This window comes from Pundamilia nyererei, unplaced genomic scaffold, assembly GCF_000239375.1.
Source record: "Pundamilia nyererei isolate P.nyererei 1_Seehausen unplaced genomic scaffold, PunNye1.0 scaffold00030, whole genome shotgun sequence".
NCBI lineage: Eukaryota > Metazoa > Chordata > Actinopteri > Cichliformes > Cichlidae > Pundamilia > Pundamilia nyererei.
In genome coordinates, this window is record NW_005187431.1 from 3,885,822 (window position 1) to 3,902,594 (window position 16,773).

Below are 16,773 nucleotides of genomic sequence, written 5' to 3' on the forward strand. Positions count from 1 at the left end.
TGACAGTTTAGGTCTTCTTCCAGTCCTTGGCAGACTGGGGATATATCTGAATAACTTGTACCTACATAGAATTGCTTGTAATGATAATCCTGGAATCTGCAGTTGTTTTGAAATCACTCCAAGAGACCTTACAAGCTTATGTGAGTCTATCATTCTCCTTCTTAAATGTTCACTGAGATCCTTAGACCGTCCCATTGTTCAACCAAGATAGATATTATCTTGACTGTATAGTCGTATTAGTAGTTCTCCTTCTCGATTAATCTTTTTAACTGTGGTTATATAATGTTGAATAATCCAAACTATATCGGTTTGGACTGAAATGTTTGTGTTAATAATGGGATCCAAAACACCACTTTTTTTATTACTAGTTTAGCTGAAAGACTAGAAATTAACATAACCAGAGTGCATTTTGTCAGCTCCATTACCTTGAGGTTAAATCTTGTGCTTCAGCATTACTACTGTGTTGTTATAGGGCAGTCCCATCTTCTAATTCATGTTTATGGAGACACAAGATCTACCCACTATCAAAATTTTCAAGTATTTTTAAGGGGTCACCATTTGCCACCTGATTTTTAAAAACCATCAAAACACTCCTGCTGGAAGCAACACAAACACACAACATTGGAATGAGGGATAGAACGACAAAAGGAAGATGATAATAATTCATAATGTCACAGCTACTGACTTTACTGTCATTATTAGCTTCTGGGCTTTTGTTGTTTTCACTGCAACATGCAGAGTATTGCACAGTAATGGCAGCATTGTTACATTTCCCCGTAGGAATTGTGCACTGCTTATACCTTGTCAAAAAGGAAAATGCTTACAGGTTTTATTTTTTGGCAGTGAAATGATCATAAAGCCACAGCGTTAATGAGAGGTGGCTCGGTCCGCCCAGGTGGCACAACTGTCTAAAATCTGTCCAGGTTGGACGCTGACTTGGAGAGGCCCGTCGTCACGGCCACACCAATGACACGGCTAGATGTGGGTGAGCTTTCTGGGTGGCAGCTCTCATTCAGCCAATCAAGGCAAACAGGCCACGCTCTATTTAATGATTATCCCAGCATCTGTCCCCTATCTCTCATCTCAGCATGAAAGCCAGCAAACACAAGTGCAAATACACTCGCAGGAGCTCAGTGAATCCCATCCAGCCGAGCATCCCGATATTGGCTCGCATCGAGTAATTCAATCTCAATTTAATCAAATTTAGAAATGATGGCAAATGCTCGTGTGCATTATGAACAGGCTGTGTGCCCGTGATTCATTATATAGTTAGTGGAGAAGTGGTTAATAGAGGATGTGATTACACCAGCAGCAATTAATGCCAGTCCAATGAAATACATGATTACCACATTTGGAATGTAATCTCAGTTGTTATCCATGTCATGAGGAGAAAGGAAACCCAGAGATAGCCCTCATCCTGTTTACATTCTGTTTACTTTTACTTAGGTTTTACTGCTGCTTGACAAGGTACACTCGTTTCAGGTCCTGCATTAGCTTTGTGGAGAGGATCCCATCATCCACTACACTTTCATCCTCTCGAGGCAACAGTAGGGTTGGTTTTCACCTAGTCCCATTGATATCATGTTGCTGTTCATTTGGTAATCATCTGCCGAAATCCCTCTGCAGTATGCTTGGATGCTTGCAGCCACTCTCTAGCTCCTTTGCATTCGGATGCAGGTGATCAATATACAACCTGCTTTCCTCGGCTTTAAATCACAGGAATGCTCAAAGACTCCCTGCAGGCCTGGATGGAGAAAACGACAGATAACACGGAGCGCTGGGCAGATGAATAAAACGATAAATGTCAAAGAGGAGCAAAAGCTGTTAGATAGAGGGAGAAGAACAACTGAAGATACACGCTGAGAGAGAAAGAGAGGCTAATATTCTTGATTTATCAGCCCTGCAGTCTTAGAGATGAATAAAAAGAGGAAAGCTGTCTCCGGCCGCTTATTGCAGCCGCGGGATGAATGTTCGCGTTTGCTCTGTTTTGTCTTTGGTTAGGTAAAAAATGAAGTGTAACATCAATAAAAATGTTAATCAGAAAAAAAACAATGCATTGTTTTCACTTTCAATTCACGCATTAAAAAGAAGAAAAGAAGAAAGAAAATAATCCTGACATCAATCATCAAAATCTACTTCCTACCACAAATGTCCCATCGCTGCACCTCCCATATGTGAGCCTCTAATCTTACCTTATACCTGTACTCAAAGTTTTATAAAAAAAACACCCCTTTGAGGTCTTAGTCCTTTCTGACAGGTATGAGAGGCCTAATTAGACAAAAAAAAATGACTCTCATCCAAACAGTCTACAACATTGCAATTGTTGTTCCTTTGCTACACTTAAATAAAATGTCTTCACATTATTTCTTGTTTTTCTCACCAGGTGAGTGAGGTGCAGCCCTGTCACGCCCACAGCGCCCCCTTTCGGCCCGGACGGCGCACCATGCCCCGGCGCCTATGAAAGGGTACCATGTCAGCCGGAGCATGTCTCAGCATTCCTCGGGTGGTGGTGGAGGAGGTCCCTGCCACTGCACGCCTGATGACTGTGACGGTCCAGGCAGAGACTACTACCACGGTCACAGCGATGGCCACTTTTACCCTGGGGGAGGTCCCGTTGAGGCCCTGGCGCTGGAGAGGCACCACTCCCGCTCACACTCCCATAGTCACTCTGGAGGAGGCACCTTTCCCCGCTCCCACCCCAACCAGCACCCACCTCTCCAGTCATTTGACTCTTGTGAAGAGTGCCTATCCTCAGGCCACGGGGGGAAGATGCACCGCATGCCCTCAAACATGATGGACCAGTTTGAGAAGCAGGTGCCCTTCCATCATGATGGCTTCCACACACTGCAATACCAGCGCACTGCCAGTGGGGGTGCTGAGCAACGCAGTGAGAGCCCTTCGCGCATACGCCACTTGGTCAATTCGGTGCAGCGCCTCTTTGCCAAGTCCCATTCCCTGGAGGCGCCATCCAAACGGGAGTACAACGGTACGAGGGGAGGAGGGGACTACAGGAGCGAGAGAGGTGGGGGCCACAGGAGTGGAGGGGAGGAGGGCCACTACTCAGGCCACCAGTCTCGCTCCACCAGGAGGAACAAGTCTCGAGAACGTAGCAAGAGTGGAGACTCGCGGCATGAGTCAGGCAGACGCCACCGCAGCCGGACAGCGGGCTGGTGGAGCTCCGATGACAACCTCGACAGTGACAGCAGCTACTTGGTAGGTGGGGGTAGACCGGGGTATCCCAGAGGACATGAGAGCCTGGATGCTGCCATTCAGGAGCTCACCATGAAGAAGCCCAAGGAACGAGGCAGCGGACCGGGGTCTGGGGAGTGCATGGCCTGCACAACAATGGCTCTGGTGGGGAGTGAGGGAGGAGGAGGACAGCACGGGCATCACGGTCACTCCCTGAAGAGGAGCACCTGGTCAGCCATGACAGTGAGTCAGGCTAGAGAGGTGTATCCTTCTACCAGAGGAGGAGCCTATGACAAAGCCCTGGTGCCCATTGAGAGCAAGCTCAAGGAGAGGACCTTTCACTATCTCCAGGTGTGTCTGTCCCTACATATCAGCAAATGTGTAATCAAATATATATGTGGTTTGGTGTTAAGCAAAAAAAAAACAAACTTATTTTTAAGGAATGAAAAGATTGTCTTGAACTTTTGTTTTTCTGTTTCCACTGTCTCAGACCCTTGAAGATTAGGCTAATTAGTCCGCTGCCATAACGACAACTATCATTGTGTACGGGACTTTATAAAAACGTGTCGACCATCTCACATCTTCTGCCTCTGCTCTCAGTCTGTGTTGCATCTCCATGTGTATATTTGTCAGCCAGTACAGACACACAGACGCAGGGCATCTAGACAAGATGAAGCCTGCTCTTCAGTTATAACACAAAATCTGTCAATGCAGTGCCTTCTCACAGGCTTGTGGGGAAGTATGGGCTTGTATAGCTGTGCTTTAGAACATAAGTGCTGTGAAACAATCAGAAAAAAACACATGTAGCACACACACATGTCAGTACTGGAAACACTTTGATTTAAGTGAGGGTGTTGCTTACCCACTTACTCGCTGTGAATTCATCAAAACTGCATAAACTACCTCCAGCTTTTCGTGTAAATTGTCTCAATTGGACTTCATACAGACTTTGTATTTGGAAGCTGGCAGGTTAAAGATGATTAGTGATCTGACAGCCTTGGAGATTTACATTCTCCATGGATGGATTATCACGTCCACGAGATCAAGGCAACAATTTGCCACAGACAAAGAACATACAGTACAAGTATACCCTGTATTCCTTTTGTTTTGTTTTTTTAATTGCTGCTTTATGCTTTATGCGTTATGTTCTAGACACCCCAATAGATATGATTTAAGGTATGAAACACATGCTTTAATATAAATAAATGGAAAACATGCTGCCATGATTGGCATCTCCCCCTGGCATTCTTTGGAGTATTTGATGTCTTTAAAGTTAAAACTCAGTCTGCCAGAAGGTTCCAAGGTTCAGTGGTGATAAGTGACAAACAATTTAGTTTTCTCTGCATTTCTCTGGCGAACATCAAATAGCCTTAACTATAGGAAATTGTTAAATATAATACACACGTTTCTTCCACAAACAATGTCAGAGAGTGAAGCCAACTTCCAAATTTCCCAGGTCTAATAGTGTTAGCACTGCTACACCACAACCAAGATCTTCCCCAGGAGGCAGGACTGTAGGCTCTGTCAGATGCTGACAGTTTACACTTGCCGACATGCTAAGTTGACATTTCTCCTATAGGCTGCCTGTCTTCTGTCTTTCTCCTTATTGACCACCAGACTGAAATTTGACCTATAGGCTATCCAGTTATAGCTTATGCTTTAATGTACTAATTTGCTAAACGTTTAAAAAAAAATAGGAAAAAGTGCAGACACTACCTCACCACCATGTGAGGAAGGTGCAGAGCTGAAAAAATATAACATAGAAATCTAGTAGTGAGTGCACAGTGTATGTGTGAAAGTAGTAACCAGCAATCTCTCTGGTACTCCTTAAAGTAAGATGTCTTTGTCATCTTTGTCTTTGTCAAAGACGACAAAGACAGACTGCTTTGTAGAGCTTTTCTGATTGCTCAAGTGGCCAATCAGAAAAGTTTAGGTCTACAAGCCCGTCCTTAAGTTTCTAAAGTTTTACCCACTGAGTGATGACTGCTGGGGAGGTAAAATACCCATTGATTTTAATTTAGGCTTTGTCCCTCCAAAGGTTAATTGTTTCAAGGAAAGAAAAGCAACCATTGTCCCTACAATTTTGGTTTAGACCCTGGTTTTTACAGTTGAATACACAAGTAAAGGTATTCAGTTACTCAAAATGTCATCTTCCTGCTATAGAAACAAACCTTTAATAGCAACACAGCCAATTTTTGTTTCAAAAGCTCAAGAAAGCAAATTAGAAGAAGAAAATACAATCAAAGATGGGTAAGATCCTTGTGGTAAAGCCTTTGGATTAATGGGGAAATTAACAAGAATTTTTCAAAAGCATAAAAAACCATTTTTCTTAAATAAAGGTTTCAAAAAAATCAAGTGAAAAGTATTTTTTCTTGGTTAAATGTCTGCCTAAGAGGCCAGATGGACTCTCCTGGCATTTTGCTGTGAGTCAGAAAACAATAATCATCTTCACCCACCGTGTTATTTACCTGTCCCTTACAACAGTCGCTTACCTGCCTCCTGTCAACACGCTGTAGCTTGAATCTGCCGCATGCAATTTTCAGAGAACCCGTTCACTCATTTTATCTCCTAAAACGGCAGAAAAGGTTAATTAAAGACTGTTATTGGCTGTTACAGTGGCATCTCAGAGAGCACACGCACGCACACAAACACACACACACAAGCACGAGCTCAGAAACCTCCAGCTGTGTTGAGGTAGAGCTGCCATGCAGGCTGTGTTTCTACGGAAACAGCAGGTAGCCACAGGAGTCCCTGGTGTTTTTCCAACTCTCATCCTTTAGACACAGCTGAGGTCTGCTGATAGAGGAGACAGAGAGAGCAGGGTCGTCTGTGTGTTCGTGCTTTTCTGAGGACAAACCCCACACAGTTTACCCCGTGCTTTAGGCTACCATCACATTCTCACCTTAGGACACGAAATGAACTTCCCCTGCTGCAGCTTTTCTTGTATCTCCAGGTGTCACCGGTGGTTTGGGGAGGCGCGGAGAGACAGTATGTTGAGTGAATTGTGCCCAGCTTAGATGTGCCAGGGCAGGCCAGATTGATCCACGGCTTCAGAGCAGACAGCTCACTGGAGCTGCAGATATAAAGCTGTTCAGGTCTGTTTCACCAGGATGAAATGTCAGGACTAACAGCAGCACAGGTGCAACAACTCCAAATTGAAACTGCCTGAGAAAGCAAGAGCAGATATCATACACCCAACAGCTGCCTTTAAACTCTATTACTTGTGTATTAAAGGTGGCACTTGTAATAAGAGACTGGCAAATAATTTATATTGTAAGGTAAAGACTCTGCAATATTAGTAAGAGAATAACAACCATCAGAGAGTTTCAGGCCTAATCCTAAAAGTACCCAAAGTGGAAGCTGAATCAACAACAGAGGGGTCTGAGTCACCATATGCACAGAAGTGCTCTACTGAAGGAAGACATGCAGAGTGTTGGCATGAAGAAAGAGAGTGCAAGGGACAGGCCGAGATGGTGGGAGATGACCTGCTGTGGCGACATAAAAGAGAAGCCGAAAGAAGAAATCCCATTTCCACAGGTCTGGAAAACCAAGCACCCTGCCTTTACAAACATTTGTGAAAGAATCATTCATTCTAAAGTGCTAATTGAATTTGATTGTGGTGCTTCAACAGGATGCCAGCACTGTAATAAACCACTTTGTGAAATATCTTCCCTCCTAGGTATTCCACAATCAACTGTAATTAGTATATTTGTAGGTGAAAACATTTAGGAACCACAGCAATTCAACCAAGTGAGTCAGACCAGAGCGCGGTCGACACAAAGTTTGCCAACATTCTCCTGACTCACTAACTGCAGAGCTCCAGACTTCCTCTTACATGGACATCAGCACAAAAACAGTGTGTCGGGTGTTTCACAGCATGGGTTTCCATGGCTGAGCAGCTCTTATGGTGTGATATTTAGGTGGCACTGTACTTCTATCCATATAGTGTAGCTGATAGCTCAGCTGCACATTTCTACCCCTAAGCTTTAAAAGGCTGATGGGCTATTGTCGTCACCCTGCCGTGCAGGCAAGTGGCGTGGACACCCAATGTTGTGAATGCGATAACTCAAGAATGAGCTTTCGTAGGATTATGAAATTCATACTATATGTGCAACTACTAAAAATCTCTGACAAGTTCGATTCTCAATGACCTGATTTCTGAAAATCCCCCAGGAGGCTGAGGAGTAGTACTATTTCATATTTTGGAAACTCTAGGAACCACAAGTAAGCCTGAACTGTGACAGCAAAGTCCTCTATTGGGGTAATATTGTAATATGAGGTGTTTAAGATACGATGGGTGCTGATCTTTCAGAACTTTGGATGTGAAGAGAAGGATTTTAAATTCAGTTCTGCATTTAATTGCATTGAAATTGAGCAGCACGGTGGCATGGTGGTTAGCACTGTTGCCGCACAGCAAGAAGGTCCTGAGTTCAATTCCACCATCAGGCCCGGGTCTTTCTGTGTGGAGTTTGCATGTTCTTCACGTGTTTGCGTGGGTTCCCTCCGGGTACTCCGGCTTCCTCCCACCGTCCAAAGACATGCAGCTTGTGGGGATAGGTTAATTGGACAAGCCAAATTGCCACTAGGTGTGAATGTGAGTGTGAATGGTTGTCTGTCCCTATGTGTTGGCCCTGCGACAGACTGGCGACCTGTCCAGGGTGTACCCTGCCTCTCGCCCTATGACAGCTGGGATAGGCTCCAGCGCCCCCCACGACCCCCTCGCGGGGGGCGCTGTAGGATGGATGGATGGATGGATGAAATTGAGCAGCCACAATGTGAGAAATATGATCTTTCTTTCCAGTCCAACTTGTTATTCTTTTGGTCACTACCTGTAGCTGTAGATGAGGGTCAGGACCTAGGTCAGTCAATAAATCGACAGCCTCACTTTCATCCTCCTCTCTCCTCCACACAAGATTAAATTTTGAATTTCTCCATGTTACGACTGAGTATAAATTGGTTCTACATCTGCTGGATTTATGCAAACAGTCAAAAGTGAAGAGCTAAATGTAGGTTGGTTCACATTAAGAAAAACGCTCTACAAAGCGTTGACTAAGTAGTTTTTGTAGCACCTGGAAACATTTGATTTGATTTGATTTTATTGATTAGCATTCAAATATCTCAGTGAAGACAGAACAAAGATCTACCACAAAGCAAGAAAGCATGAGACAAGGCTAATCAAAAGGTATTAGCTGAAGCATTTGCTTATTACGCCAACCCTTTTAACAAAAGATCTTTTTGCATGCAGCTCCTGTACACAGGGCTCGAAGCAAATAATAAAACAAAGCAAAAACAAAACAAACAAACAAACAAACAAGAAAAGAAACTTTCCACATGGTCAGTTTTAAAACATAAAACACATGGTCAGTTTTAAATCAGTTCAAATATGCTACAGCAGTCCCTCTCTCGTTGCAGGGTCAGTCTACCTGCTGTATGTTATTTCCATGTGTAAAAAAAGGAAACATGTACATACAAGCTAATACTTACACAGGTTTCCTGCAAAGAGTCAGGACCGAGCAATAAATGCAAGTGAATCTTCGCAAGTCTACGGTCAGAGGCAAAGGGACATGTGCAAACTTTCCCCCATGGCGTCAATGCCAATCACAATGTGTGGCATCAGAACCTGATGCTCTCCGTTCCCTGAGCCTCTCACCTTCCCCTCAGCCTGTGTGTGATAGATATGAAATGATTAAAAAAGAAAAGAGGGCCGAGGGGAAAAAAAGCTGAATATGGAGTAAAAGGAATGAAAAGAAGAGCAAAGCGGTGAGGTACAAAGAGTGTTAGAAAAGATGAATGCAGAGGGACCCAGAGACGGTAAAGCAAGCTCAGGGATAGAAAAGAGATAAAAGAGGTGATGGTAGCCAAGGGGCAAAGCAAGAAGAGGAGAGAAAAGGGGCGTTTGAGGAAATGAGAGAGATAGTGGACGGCCACGGGGATCACGAGATTAGGCTGAATCATCTTTTAAGTGATGACCTTAAAAACACACACTCAGCTGGATGCCAAACCCCAGGGCCTTGGCTATGTGTGTGTCTGGGTGCAGGTGTTGGTCACATGCTCGTATATGAAGCTGCACCTGACAGCATTTACAAAAAAATGAAAACCAAAACGAAAGGCTGAGAGGTCCTTCGGCCAAAACAGCTGCTGTTAGTGTACGAGTGAACACACACATATATAAACACACATATCCAAGTGAGTGGTCCTCCACAATAGTAGCATGTTACATACGAGGTTAATAGCTATACTCACGAGCTATGATGCTAATTAAAGCTGCGCTTGTCAACATAAGGGGTCACTCGTGGCGAGAAATACCCCTGTGACCTCATCACCTAATTCTGCATTTCTCATCAGCTCTACTGAGATTTTTCAGATCAGTTCTGGGTTTTGACTGTTACCGAACGCTGGTCCTACGCTGTCTTCAGTACTGCGATCAGGAGTCCTGTAATTATATTTTTTATGTGTAAGGCAACATCAAGTTAGTCTTTAGACTTTCCTAACAAAGTAAATACATAATAGTCTATACATATAACGAGTTATTCATTAATTAATATATTGAAGTATAATACTTGGACCATAAATATAAACTTTACTACATTGTGCTGTCTTTTATGGTCATGAAAATTTCTCCAAAGTGTTGAGCCGTTGTTGTTAGTTTCCTCCACCAACCTGTGCACAGCTCCTGACGGGCGCTAAAGGCTAAACAAAGATCAGCCCATTGTCACCAAAACTCTCTCTGTACTAGATATTTGGATATCCAAATGTCTGATTATCTGGTTATTTATTCACTTTATTTATATAGTGCCAAATCAAAACAGCAGTTGCCTCAAGAGGCTTTATATTGTAAGGTAAAGACGCTACAGTAATACGGAGAAAACAATCAGATGACGCACTGTGATCAAGAAAAAACTTGCTTGCAGAACCAGGCTTAGGCAGAAGCAGCCATTAGTGGCATTAGTGGGAGAGAGGAGGGAGATGGGACAAGAGAGGTACTGTGGAATAATGAATAATTTAATGTAGAGTGGTGTCTAAGCATATAGTGCCATTATTAGCCTCCTGTAGTTCTTTGTTTTAGGTTGTTGATCCAAAGACTGGCCAAATGCTACTTTAGCATTTAGCATTTGCCTCATTTCAGCACAACACACATTTAGAAATTAGCTGAGAAAATACCAGTCAAGACATCTTTCATGCTTTGTGTAATTTGAGACCAATAAAGCAGCTCCAGACTGAATCTCAATGCTAATCAGTTAGCTGAGGCTGTTTGATTAGAATTTTTTTAATGTGTTGTTTTATGTTGTCTTATTTCTTCAAAGTAAACAAAAGGTCATTTTCAAAGCGTTAAAGTAAAAAAAAAACTCATGTGTTTCATGCTTGACTTCGCTTCCCAACTTTGGAGTAGTTCCACATGATACCCACTCACTGAAGGGTTGCCTGTAATTGCTGAATTTGCAAAACTTCACTGACACTGTGATCTCTTCCTGGGTGCGCTAACGCCTTCGTGTATTTTACATTAGGGCCACTGTGAGAACATGTCAGCGTAATTCTTGGGGTTAATTTCATTGATTCTCTATATTTCTCTTCGTGTTGTCTTTCGTTTCTTGTCTTGACTGCACTGCTGTGTTTGTTGTTTTCCCATCAGAATCATTTGCTCGTCTGTTAAATTGCGTCTTCTGTTTCGTGTTTTTGCCACCACGTTCATGTCTTTCTCCCACTCCGTGTCGCCACTCCTGTCTGCTGCCCTCTCTCTCTTGTCTACCTGTTTTTCTCTGTTTTTATTTATTTGCTCTCCGTCTGTCGGCTTTTGAGCTTACGTTGTTTTTCCTTCTCTGCGTCAGTGTTTTTCCAGCTGTCAGACTTTCTCTCTCTCTGTAAGTCCCTTCATCCTATTCTCTCTTTCTCTTGCATCATTACTCATGTATGCATACATGTGCATGTGAGCGTGTGTGCACAAGTGCAGTTGACTTTTCAGTTGTGTCTGCCCTCCAACCCAACGCTGTGTGCACGTGGGCCAGAACTGTGCTGCTAAATAAACCTTTTACCATTCGAGGTGTGAAATATTTTTCGATTAATTAAGAAATATATTTCTGTTTTGAGAAGCCTTTGGATCTTGACAGCAGATATTGAGAAGAAACTGCAAACAGTGCGGTGAAAAACAATATCTCGGTGTTGATTAATTCACATCATGACTAATTCCTTTTCCCTTAACAGTGGGTGTAGAAGAGGAATGCATACTTACTTTTAACGCATTTAACTGTTTGACTTACTAAAACCATGTTGGTCCCACATGGTTGTTACATTTTTACTCACTACCTGTTGCAATTTCAGATCAGTACAAGTTGGTCAGTTATGGTGACCGTGTGCATGTTTGGGTGGATGTGGATGTGCCTCAGGTCCCTTCAGAAGACTGGGGAGGTGGTTATGGTGGTGGCGGAGCAGCTGACAGCGGAGGGGAGATCCCTTGCCGTCGCATGCGGAGTGGCAGCTACATCAAAGCCATGGGCGATGATGACAGCGCCGACTCGGACACGAGTCCCAAAGCCTCGCCCAAGTCCACGCTGATTGCCCAGAGGGAAGCCTTCAGACGATCTATCAGCATGGATCAAAGGTCAGATGGCACAAATTCAGCTTTTATATTCATGCTGAAATACTTGTATTTACCCTCGACTCAACTCTCTGCTTTCAAAAACCGTAAAAAACACGTTTATTTGGTTTAGTTTGGTTGTCTTTTTTTTTAAGCAGTGCAAAAGCAGCATAGGATATCAAATAGGAATTGCACAGATGTGACAGAAGTAAACAATAAAATACAGAAACAGACAGCAATGGGATGACAAAGGGGAAAAAAACAACAACGTGGAACAAAATGCAGAAAAACAAAATAGCAAGTTAGTCCTAGTATGGACGGTTGCTGTTTATGCGAACATTTCCCCACAGGAGGATTTCTGCATTATGTTACTTTACAGCTTTTTTTGGTTTGCATTTAGAATTCATTCCTTTTCCATAAGTTTATAAGAGGCTGCAGCTTAAATACACAACACTGTTTGATTGTGCCTTTAAGGCTCACTCTTGAAATGTGGACATTATTTTCCACAGTGTGGGTGAAAATACAAAACCATTGGATAATTTCTTCTCATAGCTTCATAATATCTTTTAGACAGTCTAAGTCTCCCTCCTTAGAAAAACCCTGCTCTCCAAAATCTTTATTTTCAGTTTGTAACATGATAAAAATCTGATGTTTACAAACACATTTTGGGATAACTATTAATTTCAGACTTTAAAAAGATCCTTTCAGACTCAGAAAATTCATGTCTGTTTAGTTAAAGTAAATAAAGGAGGTTTGATCCCTGTTCAATTTGTAAGTTTGTTCACGTACAAATAAACCAACAGTCTTTAATTTTATGGTGGTTTCATTTTAATGGAGAGAGACAGAATATCAGCCAAAAATCCAGAAAAAAACACGTTACATAAACTTTATGAACTGAAATGCATGTTATTGAGTCAAATAAATATTTGAAGTCTGTGTGTATGCTTGTGTCGAATAGATTACGATTAATCAATCATTACCGATATGCCTGTTCTCAGCTTGTTATATGTCTAAAACAAACCTCTCCGTAGAATCAATTTCTTAAATTCCAACTTCCCCACCACCATGGGGAAGACCAAGGAGCTGTCAAAGCACATCAGAGACAAGATTTTAGACCTGCTACGGGACCATCCACAATAAGCATGTCAGGATGGTGACAACTGCTGGTGCCATTATTTGGAAATGGAAGAAATATAAAATGACCATCAATCAGATTCTGTCTGAAGCTCCATGTAAGAGCTTGCCTCATGGGGTGAGGATGATCATGAGAAAGGCTGTGGATCAGAACAAAACCACACAGGAGGAGCATGTTAATGGCGTGAAGGCAGCTGAGACCACAGTCACAAGGTGCCCCTGCTCGAGAAGGCAAAGGAACAGGCCCGTCTTAAATTTGCAAGTGAACATGACTTAGAGAAGACTTGGGAGAGAGTGCTGTGGTCAGCTGAAACCAAAATCAAACTCTTTGGCATCATCATCATTTGGCATCTGCTCATTGAGGGGGCATTAGATTTATTTTTTTTACTTTATTTGGCCTTTATTTATACAGGTATTCCTATTGAGACTCAATGTATGGGGCCATGTACCATGAAATCTTGACAAGAACCTCCTTTCTTCAGCCAGAACACTGACGATAGGTCATGGATGGGTCTTCCAGCATGACAATGACCCAAAACAAAGGAGTGGCTAAAGAAGAAGCACATTAATGCCATGGAGTGGTCTCGCGACTCTTCAGACCTCAGTCGTATAGAAGATCTGCAGAGCTTTGATTTAGAGTTTCTTTAAAGACGAGTGAACCAAAATCCTGAGCTGTGTGCAAACCTGGTGACCAACTACAGCATCTCACTGCTGTGCTGGCCAACAAGCGTTTCTCCACCAAGTACTAAGTCATGTTTTGATTGGTGATCAAATACTTTTTGGTTGATGTTCTGTCTCTCTTCATTCAAATGAAGCAACCATAAAAATGAGAGACTGTTCATTTCTTTGTAAGTGAGCAGACTTACAAATTTAACAGGCGATCAAATCATTGTTTCCGCCCGTGTAAATACTCTGGAGATTATAGATAGAAACTCAGTGACCCAGCAATGCCCTAATAGCAAGCACTTAACAAGTGGGTGAATCAAAGAACACAGAGGACAATAAACATCAGCTAGGGCGAGGCACACTGTGTTCTGTACACATGATTTCACACTCTGTGTGAAACTGAGTGAGTAACCCTTTTAAGACATATATAAAGACGCATTTCAGTAACATTCAAGCACCATTTATTTAGACAAATTAAGATTTTAGACCATAAACTGAATTATTAAACTAAATTATTGCTTGGTGGTAAACATCAGTAAAAAGATAACACCAGTGGATTTCAGTTTATAGGGAAAGAAACTGAAAAAGGACGTTAATGTTCTTGCATTATGCAGTAAATACTTTCACATAGGCAGCCTTGGGAACCTTTTCACATTTAACTGTAGCTCTGCTTGAACATCATAATAGCTGCTGGAATGTCTGGATTTTATTTTTCATATAAAATGAACAAAAATGATGGTTCCCTAATTGGCATGGAAATGCACCGTCACAGCACGGAAAATGACTCCAGCTGGCTCAGTCATGACACATGATGCAGTGAATTGTTATTTGATGGTTCACCAAATGGTGAGCTGTTTGTGTTGCAAACATTTTTTTTGATAAAAATAGCAACGCGAATGGCGGACGTGTTTACAGCCACAACAAAGCATCAATACTAACATTTATGCTTGTGTTTATTCCAGGCACTCGTGTAAACAGTGTACAGATTCTTACCCTAACAGCAGAACCACACCCAAGACCCACACCCGCTCCCGTAGCTACACCCGCTCTTTGACCAGCACACAGGTAACAAACAGCAGGGTGAGGCTTTGAAGTGTGTAAACCGCTCCTAGAATTGCCTGTTTTTCTACATAGATATGACCTAAGAGATCTGTTTTGAGACCTTCCTGTCCTTCCGGGTGCAAACGTGAAATACGTAAGCCAGCGAGGCTGCAGTGCAGAACAAAGCAGGCACAGATGACAATGGATTTGACGTTGATTTCATCAGATACGGCATGAAAGGCATAGATGGGATGAAGGTGAATTGCAAGGCATCTTCAGACGTCTTCAACTGTGGGATGGCTGAAACAGTGCATATTTTATGAGATGTTAATGTTCAGAATGGCATCAGTGGAGGCATTAGCTGATGTGGGCTGGCATTGTGGATGTCGCCTGAGCTGCACCGAGCTAACGATAAGCTCGATTTGATCTGGTCATTCGTTTATTGAGGAAAACGATCCAATAGTGCATGTCTGTGAGGGCGTAAAGAGCATAATTTGAAGCTGAAATTAGATGAGGGATTTTCAGTCAATGATATGAAAATGGGATCAATCATGAATGGGACAAAGGTGATTTCTGAGAAGCTTTGCACATTAATGAATCCAGTCCACAGTCTGACAGATTATGTGTATAAACGCCAATTCAAGACCACCGTTACCCTCCAACGGAGAGGTCAACCTACAAGGTTAACTCGACTGTAAAGTATGTCACAGAAAAAATCTGACTTACATCAGGAAATTTATCATGAACGAAATTTCCTCAATGACTAGAATCTAAATTACATTTCTTTAGGACTTGTGTTAAGCTGCAATAACCTTATAGGTTATATTTGTGTAGAAAATGACAAAACTGGGTTCACAAGCTTTCAACAGACAGTTTCTTTGGGGATATAAATTGTGCATCTGACATCTGTAAGACAAGTATTGATGTAGGAACTCTCATCCCCTGCACCTTCCCGCTCATCCTCCAGCTCGGAGAGACGTTAAACCGTCAGTTCGAAGCCGTGTGTGGGACCATGTTCGGGGAGGTGGAGTCTCAAGCTGTCGAAGCCCTGGATCTTCCAGGAGTGTTCCGCACTCGCAGCCACAGCTACGTTCGCGCCATCCAGGCCGGATGTTCCCAGGATGACGACTGTCTCTCCGTCTTCTCCATGTCTGGCCCCCAGGGAAGCATCAAGGGCGGGGCCGGTGAGTGTGCGGTTTGAGTCCACCAGTATGCAAAAGTCTGGGGTGTCTCTGTGGAGCGTTTGGATGCGCGGCTGCCTTTTATGTGGCAGCAGCGCGGCAGGAGACACAGTGGGAGATGAAACTTTATGACAGGCTGTGTGCATTTACGTTGACAAAAGAAAATTCACGCACACACGTGCACACACACTCGTTGCACAGCTGCATCCATTTTTAATATACAGCCTTTTCTTGTCTTCGCTATTCTTTCAACCTCTAATGAGCTGTTTTTTTACCCCTCTCCTCTGTGTTTGTGCCTACATATGCATGCTATAGGCTCAGCTGTGTGTGTGTGTGTGTGTGTGTGTGTGTGTGTGTGTGTGTGTGTGTGTGTGTGTGTGTGTGTTACATTTGTGCATGCTCTTTGTTCTCTGCCATCTCTGCCTTGCCTTTGTATCTCATCTCTCTCCGATCACCCTCCCCTGTCTGATTGCAGGTTTCACAGGCTCAGAAATAGGTACAGGAACCCATGTGATTATGATGATAGCTCAGTGTCTCCAGCTTTTTGTCTCTGTCTTTTGGTTTCACTCTTGATGATGTTTGCTTTGACAAGTCTTCCCAATAATGCTTAAGCCTAATATTGGGCTGTTTTTATTTGCCACAAAATCCATCCAGTGTTTCCTAAAGCCTCTGTGAAGTGTTATCCACTTTCAGCACAGACCTCTCCCTGGTACACCAAGTCACACAGCAACACTGCGTATGCACACAGGGTGGGTTACAGCTTTGGAGTGAGCATCTCTGCACTCTGAAAATCAACTCTGTTCAAATATATATTTAAAGAAACTGTGAGTGATGTCTTTCTTAAATATTGCTCTCAGGAAAATGCTCTGTCTTCTTAAGAGTTAAATTAGCTGCGGGGAAGAGGTTTTTGCTTCGCTATCATGTCTGTCTTTTCCAGCGCATCCCTCCCTGCCACTCACTGAAATTTATACTAAAAGCTGTTTTTTAATG

The 16,773-nt window shown here is 42.9% G+C and overlaps 1 protein-coding gene across 2 annotated transcripts in view; it reads left to right on the plus strand.

The window, feature by feature from the left end:
• The window catches only part of dlgap3 (discs, large (Drosophila) homolog-associated protein 3), a 150,783-nt gene that overhangs the window by 121,472 nt on the left and 12,538 nt on the right, over positions 1–16,773 (plus strand). For both annotated transcript variants that reach the window (XM_005728861.2, XM_005728863.2), the window contains exons 3-6: positions 2,384–3,540; positions 11,571–11,785; positions 14,524–14,626; positions 15,570–15,786. In XM_005728861.2, the coding sequence (XP_005728918.1) occupies positions 2,458–3,540; positions 11,571–11,785; positions 14,524–14,626; positions 15,570–15,786 (1,618 nt within the window). In that variant the 5' untranslated portion in view covers positions 2,384–2,457. The remainder of the gene's footprint in view (positions 1–2,383; positions 3,541–11,570; positions 11,786–14,523; positions 14,627–15,569; positions 15,787–16,773) is intronic.